At 40.4% G+C, this 16,341-nt stretch overlaps 2 protein-coding genes across 6 annotated transcripts in view; one reads left to right on the top strand and one right to left on the bottom strand.

Annotated features, from left to right (window-relative positions):
* ARMC10 (armadillo repeat containing 10) overlaps nt 1-16,341 on the top strand; it is a 123,647-nt gene that overhangs the window by 59,771 nt on the left and 47,535 nt on the right. For 2 of the 4 annotated variants that reach the window (XM_027539744.1, XM_027539745.1), the window contains exon 6: nt 281-508. In XM_027539744.1, the coding sequence (XP_027395545.1) occupies nt 281-508 (228 nt within the window). Of the gene's footprint in view, nt 1-280; nt 5,369-16,341 lie in introns of those variants that run through there. The other 2 variants (XM_027539747.1, XM_027539748.1) reach the window with 2 other exon arrangements.
* The window catches only part of NAPEPLD (N-acyl phosphatidylethanolamine phospholipase D), a 57,837-nt gene continuing 43,003 nt past the window's right edge, over nt 1,508-16,341 (bottom strand). For both annotated transcript variants that reach the window (XM_027539742.1, XM_027539743.1), the window contains exons 3-5: nt 13,252-13,895; nt 10,296-10,410; nt 1,508-4,638 (exon numbers count right to left, since the gene is read on the bottom strand). In XM_027539742.1, coding sequence (XP_027395543.1) covers nt 4,510-4,638; nt 10,296-10,410; nt 13,252-13,895 — 888 coding nt within the window. In that variant the 3' untranslated portion in view covers nt 1,508-4,509. The remainder of the gene's footprint in view (nt 4,639-10,295; nt 10,411-13,251; nt 13,896-16,341) is intronic.

The following is a 16,341-nucleotide window of genomic DNA, read 5'->3' as shown; positions in this document are numbered from 1 at the left end:
ACCTAATAAGTTTCCATGATGACCATATATGATGGATCTTAAAGAGGAAAAATGACTACATTGTAGGATTTCAAGAAAATAGTATTTTTCAGCTAAGACACAAAACCTTCTGTTTCCTTTGGTATACAATACAGAGGTGCTGAAGATTTTACACAATTATGTGGTGCTGTCTCAGGGATAGTTTTCTACAACAGGATTTTTAAAATGTGTTCAGTACATGTGAAAAGACCCATGGAAAATGTTTTCGTATATTTTTAATTCTCATTGTTTCCTATTTCAGGTGGACTCATCATTCCTTTCACTTCTTGATGGCCATGTACCGAAGGAGATTCTTCTTCGAGCTCTCACACTGCTTCAGAACATAACTAACTGCCTCAACGAAGAGCACCGTTTAGCTGCGCAGCCAACTTTCCCTGAAGGTTCACTGTTTTCCCTGTTGTATGGAAAAGAATGCGCCCAGAAAATGAAAGCTTTAGTTCATCACCATGATGCAGACGTGAAGGAGAAGGTAACAATGATACCAAAATTCTAATTGGTTGGTCATATTTTTCCAAAGAGTAATGCAGTCCAGAAGTAATGCACAGAAATTTCTCTCTCACCTTCCTCACAAACAGATTCTTTCAGCTGCTGAATTTAAACAGTAAACATCATGTACTGTAAATACACTTCATCTTCAACACAGCTACAGCTTGCCGTGGTCTTTGGTTTGTGTTGGACCATTTTATTGATACCAAATGAATATGAGAGCTTGTTCTGAAACTGTTTTTATTTTGCTTTTTGCTAAGCTACTTCAGCTATTCCCTCCACACGGAGCGACAGTGACCCTTTGTATGTCAGCTCCCCTTCCCTTGTCCAAAGGGATTTGCAGTTGCTCCACCGGGACAGCAACACTGCCCCAGGAAGGACCCTGTTCCTCTAGTAGCGATGAGATCCTGTGCTCCCAAGGCCACCAGCCACTCAGGTCTGTTCTAATCATAGAATCTATTTTTAGACCATGAAAACTTTTAACCGTTAGGAAAAATGTTTCCTAATACCCACTCCTGTTTACTGTGTATAACATACTGGCATCATTTGAAACAGAATGCTTCTGTCGTTCCTGTATAGGCCTTTGGGTACATCTAGAATGAAACCCCGTCTCCTGAGAGTAGGACTGGAGAGGGAGGAAACGACTTTGTACAGGTGCTTAGTCTATCTAGTGTTTAAAATTTATGCTCAGTAAAAATTCATAGGTTCTTTTGGTTTTTTTTAGTAGAAAAAAGTGGCAAGATTATTTTCTCCCTTTAAGTGAAAAGTTTTATTCATTAATTTTCATCTATATTTTACATAACTAAAATTATAAGATAAAAATTCTTAGCAGTTATTTTAAATAGTATCTTTGTCCCATAAGCTACTGTAACAGTTTGCTATATTTGACTTCCTCTTCTCCACCCCACATCCCCATGTTTTATAATATTCAAGTTCATGACCACCACCATGCTTAGTTATTAAGTAAATCAGTTTGCAAGCAGAAGGTTTCCTATTCATATATTTAAGGCAAGAGTACTTTGAATTTCATTTCTAAATACATAGATTTCCATAGGAAGTTACAAATCCTCAAACAGAAAAATGTGCTTTCTCAGGGTTATACTGATACAGAAATGAAACTTGGGGGAAATATTTTTTACAGTAGAAAACATTCTCAACTAGCTGTACATTACGAGAGCTAAGAATCATTTTCAGTGATGCAAACGTATTACTTCCCTGAAAGGCACATTTCTTTATAACAATTTTGTGTAGTCTTCCTCATTTAATGAAAATATATATTCTAAATGTACACACATTAAAAATCAAGATTAGATTTTAATGTGCTGTAGCAGCACTGGATTCTAAAACTCCACCTATTCTCTTCCTCGAACACACAACATTTCCTGGAGATCAGAGCATTGAGTTTGACATGTCTAACTGCTAGAGAAAATCGGCAGGGGGAAGTCATTTTAACTATCTGGAGAGAATTACACAGTGAAAATGCACAGTTAGGTTTTTACCTTTGTAGGGCAGGGCACATCTTACTTTTTTAGTTGGTCCTATTTGACAGCCCCACCCTCTTGGGCAATGAGTATCAAAGTGTTCCTCTGACCACAGGAGAAATGAATTTCAATAAAATCTTACATGCTTAGTTATTTCTCAGGGTTATACTGATACAGAAATGAAACTTGGGAGAAATATTTTATACAGTAGGAAACATTCAGTATATGATGAAAATTATCAACTAGCTGTACATTATGAGAGCTAAGTATGGATGCTGGCTAATCAAAGAGAAAAATGAAATTGACTTAGAGGATGAGACAAATGAAAGGCATCAAACTGAAGGGAACAGAGGGGATTTGTCTAATTTTTCAAAATCTGTCTTTGTTTGCACATAAAACCCTTCAAAATGTAAGATAGGAAAGATGAAGCTCAATGTACTGAAGGAACAAAATGCCAAAGTGGAAAGAGTGCTAATGTTGATAAAAATTAAAGCATGGAGGAAGCCTAGAAAAATGAGGCAGGTCCAATTAAAGTGCTTGGAGACCCTCAGTTAAACACTACACATGAAAACAAAATTAAGGCCATTCAAGGAGAAAAAATAACTCAGCAAGATGTGCACGGCTTGCCTCACAGAGATGAGGCAAGAGATGAATTTTCAGTCTGGCGTGCAAGCGAGGAAGGTGACACAGAGCACAGGCTAGTATTAGGGCAACACGAGCCAGAGCTAATCCACCAATAAGCCTGACATCTTGACTCCTGTCTGCTTGCGAAATATTCCTTTGGAGTGAAAGTGTTGGGTTTGTTTTTTTTTTCTGAAGGTTTATTTTAGGGGGAAATTTTATGTGCTTTAGTGCCCTCAAATCATATACATTCACCTGTATTACATATACATTTCCCCTTAACAGATTTGCTGCATCTTTGTAGCTAGAAATACTGACATTTTTATAAAGATCATTTACATTTATTTTGGCTGTAACTGCAAATTTACACAATGCAGGAGATAAAGTTGTCAGACCTCAATGTTTTACTGCCCCTATATATACTTGAATATATCAAAATATATCAAAAGCAGTAGCCTGTTTTCTGCTTTAAAATCTATTTTACCTATGACTACTATTTGTTCAGTTTTGGAGGTAGGTGGGAGTCGTCCTCTTGTCGCATGTGAGGACACTGAGGCACACAGAGAGCCCACGGTGGAGGCAGGACTGAAGTTCAGACTGAGTGGCCAACGTGCATATATTACAGGGCACTGCCTGGGTAGCATTTGGTGTAGAAAAACCTGTACTTTGATTATTTTGTATGAATAAAATTCATTTTACTGAGACTTGATCAGGAAGACAGAACAGGCTTCTGCTCGGCTCTCCCCCTTAGGAAGGGTCACAGTCACCAAGCGCCTGCAGAGCCCGTCTACGACGAAATCACTGTCTCTTTAACCACTGACATCCCACACTGGCTTAATTATTAACGGGAGAACCGTGCTTAAGGGTCATTTGATACAAAAATATAAGACATCACACTCATGTAAAACATAGAATACTTATAAATCTCGCTGACACTGGAGTTATTTTAAGCAGGCTATGTTGGTTATTTTAGTTGAAATCTTATAATCTTTTTCCATTTTTGTTTCTCTCTGCCCTTTGCCAGCATTATTAAGAAACCAGAAAAAAAAAATGAGTACATATACATAGAGAGGAGATGGAATAGGGAAAAAATTAAAATCCAAAGTATATGGTCTATCAACATATAAGATGTGCATTTGTCTTTTTAAATTATTTCCTTGCAGCTATATTTGTGCTGAGCAGGTCTGACTTTTAAATTAAAAATCAAAAATTTCATAAGTCATGTCTCATAACCACACTTCCCAGCTCAGAGGGCTTCTGCCATAAGGATTGTAGATGTGCCATAGAACATACTGTTCCTCTCTTTAAAAAATTGTCTTTACAAATGGTAACTTAGCCAAAACTCCTATGTTTTTATGTTTAAAAAAATAAATCACTTACCATTTGGCATAATCTTAATAGAGCACAAATTGCTATAAGCATATGGGAATCAATGTCATCATTTACTCTGTGACTATAAAAAATGTTTCTCTGTGCAGGCCTCTAAGAAAATCAAGGTAGGTATATAACCTTGACTTACCTTGCAGAAGGCCCCTAAGAATAAAAAGAGGAGTGAGTTTTTAAAATCAGTTTTTTATAACCTCAAAACTCTACCATGAAAGTAGAATGCTTTAGTTAAAAAAAAAAAATAAACAACCCATTGCAGTGTTTATGTCACTGAGATAGGACCTTAAATAATGAGTTGGCTAATGTGGATTTTAATGACCCACCTCTGAACTATTGTTTATATGGACCAGCAATCATATTAGTATCAGGTGATAACAGAACATAAACCTACAGAAGTTGCTTCCAAATGTAAAAAATCATAATATTCATGCATTTCTTCGTCTTCTCACATATATATCAAATGATGCCTTTTTCATGAAAAACTCTTGTGTTCATATTATTCAACATCTTCATCATCAGTATTAAGGTATCTTGATTCACCGTGCTTCAGGACAAGAAAATCCTCAGTCTTAAGTCTGTATTTTTCTAGAGCTTCACACAGTTTCGCTGGAGGCTCTAAATAATGCTGGCAAAGGGCAGAGAGAAACAAAAATGGAAAAAGATTAAGCACACCTATATTTGAGGGGATAGTTCAAACAAGATTTCAACTAAAATAAACCAACACAGCCTGCTTAAAATAATATCTTTCTGTTTCGTTGAAAGATTAGCATATGAGTCAATCACTTTCTAATATATAATCATTGTTGCTATAAGTGTCACACATTTATCAATTTATCTAATACCATGTATATCAACTTTGGTGCCAGCTTAGATTGAACATTAGACTGCATGAACTCTGATCACTATTTTCCCTGCATGAAATTCTAGCCTAAATGGAACCAGTGCTAAAGAATTAAGTGTTACCAATACTGGGGGAGAATATAGAAACTTAGATTATAAGGAAGAGTATCTGTGTGTAAGCAAACTCTAGAGACGATATTTTTGGCTGCAGAAGGGCTGTCATCCCCAAGCCCCCGCCAGACACCACTTCTGTAGCCTGAGACGTGGAGAGGGAGCTGGAGAAGATTTGACAGTGGAGTTTCACTGTGCTTCCTCACCTTTTCACAGCTAAAAAGGAAGATAGCACACTACTGAAGGATGTTTCAACCTACTCAAATGTTTTCCAAATAAAACCACTTGAATGTTATAATTATTAAAGTAAAAGGTATAAGTCATTTCACCAGTTATTTCTCTTTTGAGTTAAAACTGTACATTGGATAGTGGCTATTTTATATCAAATAAAGGGGGAAAAAACAGCTGTTACAGAAAAGGTTATTTTCTTTTTTTTCAATTTCAATCAGAAAAGCTGTAAAAATGTGAAAGTTAAAAGCAGGAGTAAAAATCACCCGGTCTCTCCTCTGATCGCCGGCGGCGAGTCCGCTGCTGCCCTTCATGCAGTAGTGTCTTGTGAGCACCTGGAGTAGCCAGGTCAGGGCGCCAAATACAAGCGCTGGCCTTCCTGGAGCTTACATCCCAGTACACAGACAGGTAAGACGTGAACAAGGAGGAAAACAGTACTGGGGTGGGTGATGTGTTCTGGGGACAAAATAGTATCAGTTGGAGGTTTAATTTTAAATACAACCACCTGAGAAGATGGCAACACTTGAACAAACACTGATGGAGTGCCGGGGTCCAGCCCCGGCTGATCCAGGGTATTCGAAGGAGAGACGGCATAGGCGACCTATGTATTTAAATATTTATCAAAGATATAAAGAGTAATAGAATGAGGATAGCTCAGTGAGGAGATTCTGTGGAGAAGAGAGGCTGAGTAGCTTGGTTTACGCAGGAGACCAATAAAACTCCAAGACAAGAAGTTTGCACCACTTACGTAGGCTGCAGGCGTCCTTCCGTTCTCCCGAAGGAGAGGAGACACTGAGGCCTCCCCGGTCGGATCTTAGAAGCCCAGGCATAATTAGTAAGCATGGTGGGTTCCGCGCTCCAGATGGAGACTCAGCCAGAGTGAGAGAGAGAGAGCGCGACATGGGGAGACCAAGTTTCGGTGAACAAGGCCCGCACTTTATTTTCCAAAGTAGTTTTTATACCTTAAGTTGTGCATAGAGGATAATGGGGGAAGGGGCAGAGTCATGCAAGGACAGCAGTTCCTGATCCTAATCAAAGCCAGACTTTCAAACTTATCATATGCAAAAGTTCAGGTGATTTACATCATCTTCTGGCCAGGAGGCCTGTTAACATTTTAAGAAACTTATTTTTCTCTAAAGGTGATTATTCCAAAGTCAGGAGCCACCCTCCAAAAGCATTAGATACAGTTGCATTCCTAAAGGGCAAAGGTGTGGTGGGCTCAATCAAGAAAAGAATTAACTCAAGGGTCCAAGGTTACAAACATTAAAGCTACTACTTACACCAATTATATTAATCAATATACTGCCAGGGACACAGCAGGTAAGGGATATGGAGACTTAGCAGCAAACACTGGCCCAATAAGTGAAAAACCCTTCACCAATACAATTTCTAATCAATCTTTTAACTACTCAAAGGAATCTTTGTTTAGACAGTTTAGAATATCCCCCGCCTCTCACAGTTGGGAGGCTCTGAACAATCACATGTGGCCAGAAAACCTATTCAGGCAGGCTAGAGGATTTCCAAAGGAGTTTGTAGGTTGAAACACTGTCACACCCAGGAATTATTAACTGGAGCTGTAAGCTAACTCTTTTTTCAGAGAGAGGTAGTTGGGGACAGCCCCCCATAAAGTCAGAGGTGTAGGTGAAAGCACAAAGCAGAAAGTAGGCAGACTCTGGTTTTGGGGGTAGATGCTCGAGAATTTCCAGGGGGACTCCTGAGGCTCGATCCCGCCTTTGCGTATGCCGAGCCTCCTTCCTCATGACCTTTGTCATGGGCGGAGTTCCTCACGCTGGCTCCCGGCTGTGACAGAATTCCAGTTGAGCTATTCCAGATCCTGAAAGATGATGCTGTGGAAAGTGCTGCACTCAATATGCAATATGCCGGCTCCCGGCAATGGAGCAGACTGCAGGGGGCTTTACAGGCGACCCTTAGAATCACTGTGGCTTTGACCTGGGGCGGCTGGTCTCCTGGAAGAGAAGTGTCCTGATCTGGTTTAGGGGTAAAGGTCGCTGCCCTCTGCAGTGTGGAGAACAGACAGCAAGGGGCAGTGTGGCACTGGTGAACGGGATAAGCAGCAGTCAGAGTCCAAATAGAGTCTGAAAGGTGAGCTGACTGCATTTGGAGAAAGTGGGACAGAGGATATACACGGTAAAGATTTTAGCCTGAGGAGCTGGAAGGAGGATTTTGCCATTTGCTGAGATACAAGAGAAACAAGTCTGAGGAAAGAACAGGAAGTTTGGAATGAAGCTTTTTAACTTTTAGTATGAAGTTTTTGTAACCTGGTGGACATCCAAGTGGAGAAAAGTAGGTAAATGTGGATTGTAGGGAAAATCCTAGGTTAGAGAGCTTACAGTGCATAGACCGTGTTTAAAGGCATGAGACTCGTGAGATTCCCCCAGGGAGTAACCAGCTAAAGAGAAGGGGCCCCTGGACTATGGCGTCCTAACATTCTCACTGCTGGGAGGGAGAGGAGGAATCAGCCACAGACTATGAAGGGCCAGCCAGTGATGCAGTAGGAAAACCAGGCAAGTTTTCTGTGGTTTCAGATGTACAGATCTGCTAACAGCTACTGGCCACACTCAAGTTTTTTCCTCCCTGCTTGCTCACTTCTAGGTTTATGGCTGTGTTCAGAGATGCGTTGCCACTGTTTGCTGAGTAACTGAGGTTAACTAAGCATTCGTTACCCTGTAGTCCTAGAAATAGCCACTTATTAAGGTTAGTTGATAACAGAAATCTACTCTTCATCTTTTCTTTGCACATAGGAGATTGCTGATATATCACCAGTAAAATATAACTTTAATAGCCCAAGAAGCTTTCCTTTGCAAAATTGTTTTTAAGAGATTTCAAAATGACGAAACTCTTCCCCACTTCCCCTGTGTTCTACAACTCTCAGCCAGTAACAAAACACTTACACAGTTATCTCACACTAATAATTTCTTTCCTAAACTGTAACTTTAGTTATAAGCTATAACTTCGTATGGATTTTGATGTTGCACTATCTCTGTGAGTTTCTTCACAGGTCAGTTCTTGGTTGCTTCAACCAACTAGAAGATAACTTGACAAGCAGGCAAGAAAACTATTTTAGTGCAGGCACCTTAGTCCTGCAGGGAAGACAGAAATGCCCCATAGACCTGGGACCAAACAATATGTATTGATCAAGATAGTAGATCAGACATAAATATGAGTAAGTGGTGAAAGTTCCCAGCAGTCTGGACCCACTGAAGGCCAGGCACCAGCCCCAGAAAACTCAAACTGTTCCCTTTCTAAGATATAAGACACTCAAAATAGAGAGCCTGGTCATTTAAGAAGTTAACACGTATTATGTAGTGCCTGCAGTTTGTCTCCACCAACACTAGTGACTTAAATGCTTAAATACATGTAAGAAGCTCACTCAACACTCCTCAGGTTAAATATATCTACAGCGACCTCTGATTTAAGTCTTGCCAAGTCAAGGACATCCTTAAGTTGCTTATACTGTAGTAAGCAGTTACTACAACTATTTACATGCAGATCATTTTAAACTGTCTACAAAGCATAGACTAAATATCCTCCCCACAAATTCTTTATATTTAGGAAACTTGCAGTTGTCAGATTTACGGAACTAATGTCAAAAAGCCTAAATGAGTTTGTGTTTTATGTTTCATTAAGAAGTAAAGGTGAAGGTTAGATTTTTAACAGGAGTAAGACTGAATAATACAATAACTCTTAAAGACTGAGGTTTTTCTCTCCTCTCAAGTTCCCATCTCAGTCAAGAGCATAACCATCTTCCCAATTACTCAAGTTAAAAATCTAGGACTCATTTTTGACTCTTCTGTTTGCAGGGTTTAATAAAATACTACTACTTCATCTAAGTTGCCGAAATATATATGGAACATAAATAAGCGTACTTACATCTAAATTTATATACATACGGAACACGCGCACACATGGAATAAGACACTGCCACTAAATACAGCGGTAGACCTGTGTACTTGTGTTTCTCCAAGCACACAGAAACATACTCTCCTTCACCCTTCCTATGCCCTGTCGTTCAGCTATTGATTCTGTGGTGTCCCCCCAACAGTGTAGTTCAGGATAGTAGCACTGCAGAGGGGGAGTTTTGATGGGAGGGAGTAGACGGGGGCAGGCAGTGTATAATTATGGAATAAGATGCAACCAGGGAGAAGGCAGGCCAGAAAAAGGACAGGGACAGGGAATGCTTAAAAAGCAGAGGACTCCTTGCAGAGGGGCCCTGGAATGTGGAAGGTGCCGCAGAGAGCAAGGAGCAGCAGCTCAGTTCACTTGTCCGTTTCTAAGTTTTGCTTAGGACAGGCCCTGGCTCCAGGAGAGGAGAGAAAGTTTTTTGCTAAGCTTCTGTTTGATCCCACAACTCTGCCTAGTAGCAGAGGTCTAGGGTCCGGGTACCTTATAGGAAAATGAAGTCTTCTCTACTAGTCTAGGAATAAAACCACCATTTATTTACCCCAGTGCCTGGCACACAGCAGACACAGAATCAGTGTTTACTGGACAAATAACACTTCTGAAAAGTTCCAAGCTGTCCAGCCTTACTTCCCTGCTGCTCTTGATAGCATTCGTACTCCGGCTGAACTCACTGCTCACCATCTCCACGCCCACACTTCCCTCCTTGAGATGCCTTCTTCCTTACCTTCTCACAGCCAAGTTGAAATGTCATCTCTTCCATGAAGCTCTCCCTGACCCCTTCAATTAGTAATAGTCCCTGACTCTGAGACCCCTTCATCTGTCCCACTTTTTATAAGTTACTTTTAGAGTAATTCTGTACATATCTTGTATCTTCCATTAAACAAAAGTCTGCCTTAAGAGGAATGACATGATAATTCATTTTTCTATTTCCTAAGACCACACATATTTTTGGTTATATAAATAATTCAAAAGACCCCATGCAATGAAGAGGCTTTTCTCACTGTATATAAATATTGCTTTACTAATTAATAATTTACCACCGTAATTCACGTTGATGACTATGATGACCACACAGGTCCAGATTCTAGTCTGGTTTCTGAACACACTGCCAGGTACACTGATGCCTGAATCCTATCCTATGTCAGACACACAATGAGTTACTGTGACCACAGTTGTACTTACCTCATTTGCTAAGGCAAAAGTTCCCCAGTGAATTGCCACAGACTTCTTTGCCTGAACATCAATGTGAATCTTTACAGCCTCTTCTGGGTCTACATGCTGGTACTTCATAAACCACCTTAGAAAACAGTAATTTATTAAATATGGCCTTTGAAGTATACACTAAATTCTAATTACTGCTTCATCAACCTTTACGATTCTACACAGGAGTAAGTCACAGTAGTCAAAACCATCGCCCTCAGACCACTAAAATATTTTTTGTACAGACTGCTATACAGTAGGTAAGTCTGAAGCAAAACTCCCCTTTGACTACTAAGATTTTGTTCCACATGTATTTTCATTTTACTGAGGATTTATTCTGAAGAAATGTCTTATCTTAAAAAGATATCTTGCAGTCTTGGTGTTAATCAAAGAAGTGGAATAATGGGTAACAAGTTAAAAATCAAAACTTCAGTTGCAAAATAACCTGAATAACTTACAGAAACCGTTTTTAACATGCTAAAGTGAACAGCAAACAAAAATTACTGTATAATTTGTAATATCAGGAGCAAAAAAAAAAAATCCAATTTACTAATCAAGGATTTAATTAAACATCATACAACCAAAGATGAAGTGTGTGGTTTGGTAAGAAAAAAGGGGACTTCGGGGGACTGGACAGAGTGTAGAAATGCTGAGGCTGCCTCACGCCTGGGAAGAGCAGAGCTATGGAGACAGGGGGCCTGGGTGTGAACCCTGGCTCTACGGATTCCTGGGAATGCCTTGGCAGCCACTTCAAATTCTCCAGCTTGCATCTTCCTTGTCTGTGAAATAGTAGCTATTCCCACTTCACAGGAGTGTTGTGAGCATTAAACAAGACAGAGTTTATTCAAAGCATCAAATACAGCACCAACTTAGTTGATAAAACCAGCACTTTCAGGACAAAGAATTATTTCTGATAAGTAAAATGTACTATCTACAAGTAAATCCTCTGCTTTCCCAGCCACCACTTTAGAAAAACAAGTGTCTTCACATTATTTACATCCTGGGTCTGCTACTGTCAGCTGATTTGCAGTTAAAACTCAGCGATCTGGCTCCAGCAGGGAGCTGCTCTGGTTTTTAGAGACATTCTGGAAAAGCCAGTCTAGCAACAGCACAAGGGGTGTTACCGATGGTGAGGAGCTGCAGGGCTCAGGACAGAGCCCCTGTGTTCTGCTCAACAGCAGATGAGAGAGACACTTGCTCTGCTCTATCTCCTGACACTCAGAAGTCAGGGCAGGATGAAAACAGTTTCTACTGGTTCTGCTGTAGAATCAGGTGTTTCTACTGATTTTTTGAAACTTGTACTTCAAATCAAAGAAATACACATACTCCTTTCTACCTTCATGTTTGTCTGAAATAAATTAAAAATGTTCACTCCGGTATAAAAATTAAAAACTTAAAATCCTACCTGACTTGGATAGGAAACTTGATGACAGGGATCCCAGATGTAAGGATGAAAGCATTCTAAGATCATATAAAATCATTTTGGGTGTAATCGTCTTACATTTATAGACTACTTTGAAATGTTGCTGATAACATTATTTCTAAAACTTTAGTACTGACCAGATAACTGGATTGCAGAGTAGAGGCTACCATGATTTAATTATTTAGAGCAAATACTGTCCCCTCCCCGATCCTTCTCCCATCTTAGGAACAAGACAGCTACAATGCAAGCAAGAAGGGGAATTATATGAGTGCATTTGTGTACTTAAGCTGTACACATTGTATCATCACCTATATATATGACACATGTATCTTGCTACATACGAAACCTTATTTTCACAATTACATATAAGAATTAGTCTAATATACTAAGAAGATATATTCAATAAGGATCAATACCATAGAAAACTGATGTGTAAACAGGTTGATATTCTGAGATTTCATAGAGTTCAGAATTAGAAGTATGTGGAAAAGGGAAATTCTGGCAATGTTACTGGTTCATAATAGTTTTTAATAAGGTAAAACTAGTTCCTTAAATGAAGAAACTAGGGGAAAGAAGGGAGAAATAATGGTTTCGATGAACTTAAAAAAAGTTTTAAGTATAACAAAATCAGAACAAATGGTCAGATTTGCTCAGTTCGTCTGTGCCCGTGTTCTTCTTTGTAGGACTGCCTACATACAGTGCCATCCTACATACCACTGTCTGCATACATGACCTACATACACATGCACCTTAGAAAATAAAACATTTTTAAAATTAGCCCTTCCTTATCTCATTATTTTCAGTGTTTATTTTCTCTTCACATGTACATATCAACCACAGTCCATGGAAATCTAACCAAGTTCTTTGAAATCACTTCTTTTTTTCTTTAAATAGTGTTAAGGAAAAGATAGGCAGTGGAGGGGTCTCAAATGCTAGTGTGACCTTTATCTGCTCTGAAGTCAGGTGATGAGCGCAGAGGTTGGAAGGCCAGTGAAACCATGAGTCGTGAAACTGTGTCTTGACCCAACTGACTGCATCGCTCACTGAAGTGAGACCATCGCCAGGACTGATGCTGAAGGCCAAGTCCTTGCTTTTTCTGCCCTCAACACAGGGCAGGAATGGGGGCAGTCCAGTCATGGAGCAAAAGGTGGTTCTTTCTATAAGGAGAGTACCTTCCACGTGAGGCAAAGCTGGGGTCAGATTTGATTATCAGCTGATGGGTTTAACTTTAGTCGGAATAGTACATGAACTTTGTGCTAGGTATAGTAATTCTTTAAACTGTGGTGTTTTTTTTATTTGGCAATATAATTTCTGATTTTGAATAATTTAACTGATAATGACTAATTAAAATGGTTTAAAATTTAAAAAAAAATTTTAACTGAGTCTGACGCACAAGCCCCTACCCAATGTATAACAAAGACCACCCATAAAATCCCAGATTACATGTATCATGACTACTTTGAGCCCAGTTGATTTCCCATTTAGCAGGAATGCTTTCTCTGGACACCTACATACCTTGGTTCATACGCGCCAATGGGAATAGCTGCAAGGTCAAAAGGGCCAAATCTTTTTCCTATCTCTTCAAAAGCAGAGCAATAACCAGTATCTCCTGCGAAAAAAAATCGGTTCCAAGGCCCCAAGACAGACCAGCTGCCCCAGAGAACCTTGTTGTCATCCATCAGGGTCCTCTTACACCAGTGCTGGGAAGGCGTGAACACAAAGGTGACCTTGTCATGTCCGGGGACACAGTTCTCCTCCCACCAGTCCAGCTCGATCACATTCTCACAGCCGCATTTCTGCATCCAGTCCAGGAGCCCCAAGGGCACAAACCATCTCAGCTCGTTACCGAATCGCTCATTGAGAGCGATGACAGAATTGCAGTCCAGGTGGTCGTAGTGGTTGTGGCTGACAAGGACCGCGTCTATCCGGGGCAGCTCCTCGACAGTGCATGGGGCACGACGAAACCGCTTGGGACCCATGCGCTGCGATGGGGAGGCCCGAGCACTGAAGATGGGATCCGTGAGCAAGATGAGCTCGTCCATTTCCACCATCACTGTTGCGTGTCCCAGCCATGTGACTCTTAAGCCAGCTCCCCTCACTCCAGCTTCTTCAGGGTCATCAATAAAATATGGCTTAAGCACCGGGAGTTCTTTATCAAGCTATGTGTACAAAGAAAGAAAGGCAGCAGTTATATTTAAAAACAAACAGAAGGTATATATCATCATGAGCACATTTTGACCTAAATTACAGAGAGAAGGGTTATTTGAGAAGAACTGAAGTCATTTGATAAATCTTTTTTCTTTTGCTTTTCTACTGAAAATGCATACTTCTTTGTGAATCAGACACAGTAATCACTAGATAGTAATGTAAGATCTTACTCGCAAATACAGCTGACAAAGGGAAAATTAAATTTAAAACTTGGAGTACTGCTGACTTTCCTAAATATTTGTAAAGGCTCTCTTCTGTAAGTGCCAGAAGCTCAGCTAATGCAAAACTGCCTCTGGAGGTCAGCCTCTAGAAATAGTAAAGAAAACCTTTGACAACATAACTGCAGATCCTGGATCTCTTATGAACCTAACTTTCTGAGTACACAGAATTCAAAGCAGAGGACTGTGATCACACTGCTGGACAATCACATGCAAAGATGATTCTCCTCATTCCTTTCCTTTGAAGTTTTCTACCACTAGTCAAACCAAAGTGAAATGTGGTCCTGACGTGATAAGATGATCACTTTTGGGGGTAAGCAGGTGTGAACCAATAACTACAACAAATGTGTTAAGTACTATACCTTAGGTTATTCTACATTTAATCCTTGGGTTAAGCAACAAGAAGCTGTGTTTTAGGGTCATACATGTGTGCACGCTGTCACTTCAGTCGTGTCTGACTTTGCGACCCTATGGACAGTAGCCCGCCAGGCTCCTCTGTCCATGGGATTCTCCAGGCATGAATACTGGAGTGGGTTGCCATTTCCTTGGCCAGGGGATCTCCCCAACCCAGGGATTGAACCCACATGTCCAGCAGCTTTTGCACTGCAGGTAAGCTCTTTACCGCTGAGCCGCCAGGGGAGCTCGTTTTAGGGTCATATTCCTGGGTTCTATAAAACTTCCACAAACTGCGCTTTGCTGTTCTGCCACTGAGCTGCACTGAGGTCTCTCCCAGGAAGCCACTCGTGAAACTTGCCAAGTATGTCCCATGAGGCTGTCTTTAGAACTGGGTACCCACTCAACCTCCACCCCATCTTCCCACTCACCTCAGAAACATTACTTTCAATTCCCTGAACCAGGAAAAGCTCTTCTTTTCCAGAGCAATTTGCTTTACTCATTTGATTGTCACTGGGAGAAAATTCATGCTTCAATTTTTGCTTGGACTAGGAATTTCAAAGTAAAAGCTGAAGCTGTGCCATCCATGTGTAGGATGGAACAGGGAAGGACACTTCAGCAGGCAGTGATGGAAAAGGTTTCTGTCCTAACTTAATCTTGAAACTTTATTGTTCTACCCTAATTGTCCACTTCCTCTTCTATGTTTATCTATCTGTCCAACCACTATGAGAACGGTATAGAGAGTCCTTAAAAAAATTAAAATTAAAACTGCCATATGACCCACCAATCGCCCTACAGGGCATATACCCCAAGGAAACCAGAATTGAAAAAGACAGATGTACGCCAGTGTTCATTGCAGCACTATTTGCAATAGCTAGGATGTGGAAGCAACCTAGCTGTCCTTTGAGAGATGCATGGATAAGGAATTTATGGTACATACGCAAAGTGGAACATTACTCAGCTATTAAAAAAACAAAAGACCACACATTTCAGTCAGTTCTAATAAGGTGGGTGAACTTAAAGCCTATTATACAGAGTTAAGTAAGTCAGACAGAGAAAGACAGACCGTACAGTAAAGCATACATGGAATCCTGAGAGACAGAACCAACGATCCCACATACAGGGCAGCAAAGGAAACACAGATGGAAAGCAGACATAAGACTTCTGGACTCTGCAGGAGGCAAGGCTGGGATCACGCATTAGAGCAGCACTGAAACATACATTAGAATCTGTAAAATACATGCCCACTGCAGGGTAATGTGTGGAGCACGGCATGCAAAGCCGGTGCTCCGTGAAAATCTGCAGGGACGGGCTGGAGAGGGAGGCACGAGTGGGGTTCAGGATGGAGGGGACACATGTGCCTACAGCCAATTCACAATGATGTCTGGCAAAAAAGAAAAAATCAGAATATTTTAAACTAATTATCCTCCAAGTAAAATGAATAAACTTTAAAACACACAAACATAAGAGGAACACACCAGCACTCATCAGGATAGAAATGCCACTGGTAACTGCAATGGGGGATCACCTTGGAACAGTCGAGAGTGTCCACTATTAAAAACTCTATGATCAATCCTAGAAAGGAGCTGGTTAAAAGGAAACACACTAGCCATATTCTCCGAAGGGAAACCAGGAAAGCTACCAAAGGAGGATACTATGAAGGTTCTATGAATGGTAAGCAGACCTACATTTGATCTGTATTCACACCCGGGGCTTATATCCGAAAGAAACACTAATTAAATATATATATATATATATGCACGTCACATTCACTGCAACATGCTGT

The sequence above is a fragment of the Bos indicus x Bos taurus genome, chromosome 4 (assembly GCF_003369695.1).
Source record: "Bos indicus x Bos taurus breed Angus x Brahman F1 hybrid chromosome 4, Bos_hybrid_MaternalHap_v2.0, whole genome shotgun sequence".
Taxonomy (NCBI): domain Eukaryota; kingdom Metazoa; phylum Chordata; class Mammalia; order Artiodactyla; family Bovidae; genus Bos; species Bos indicus x Bos taurus.
This window is presented reverse-complemented; position numbering and strand designations above follow the sequence as displayed.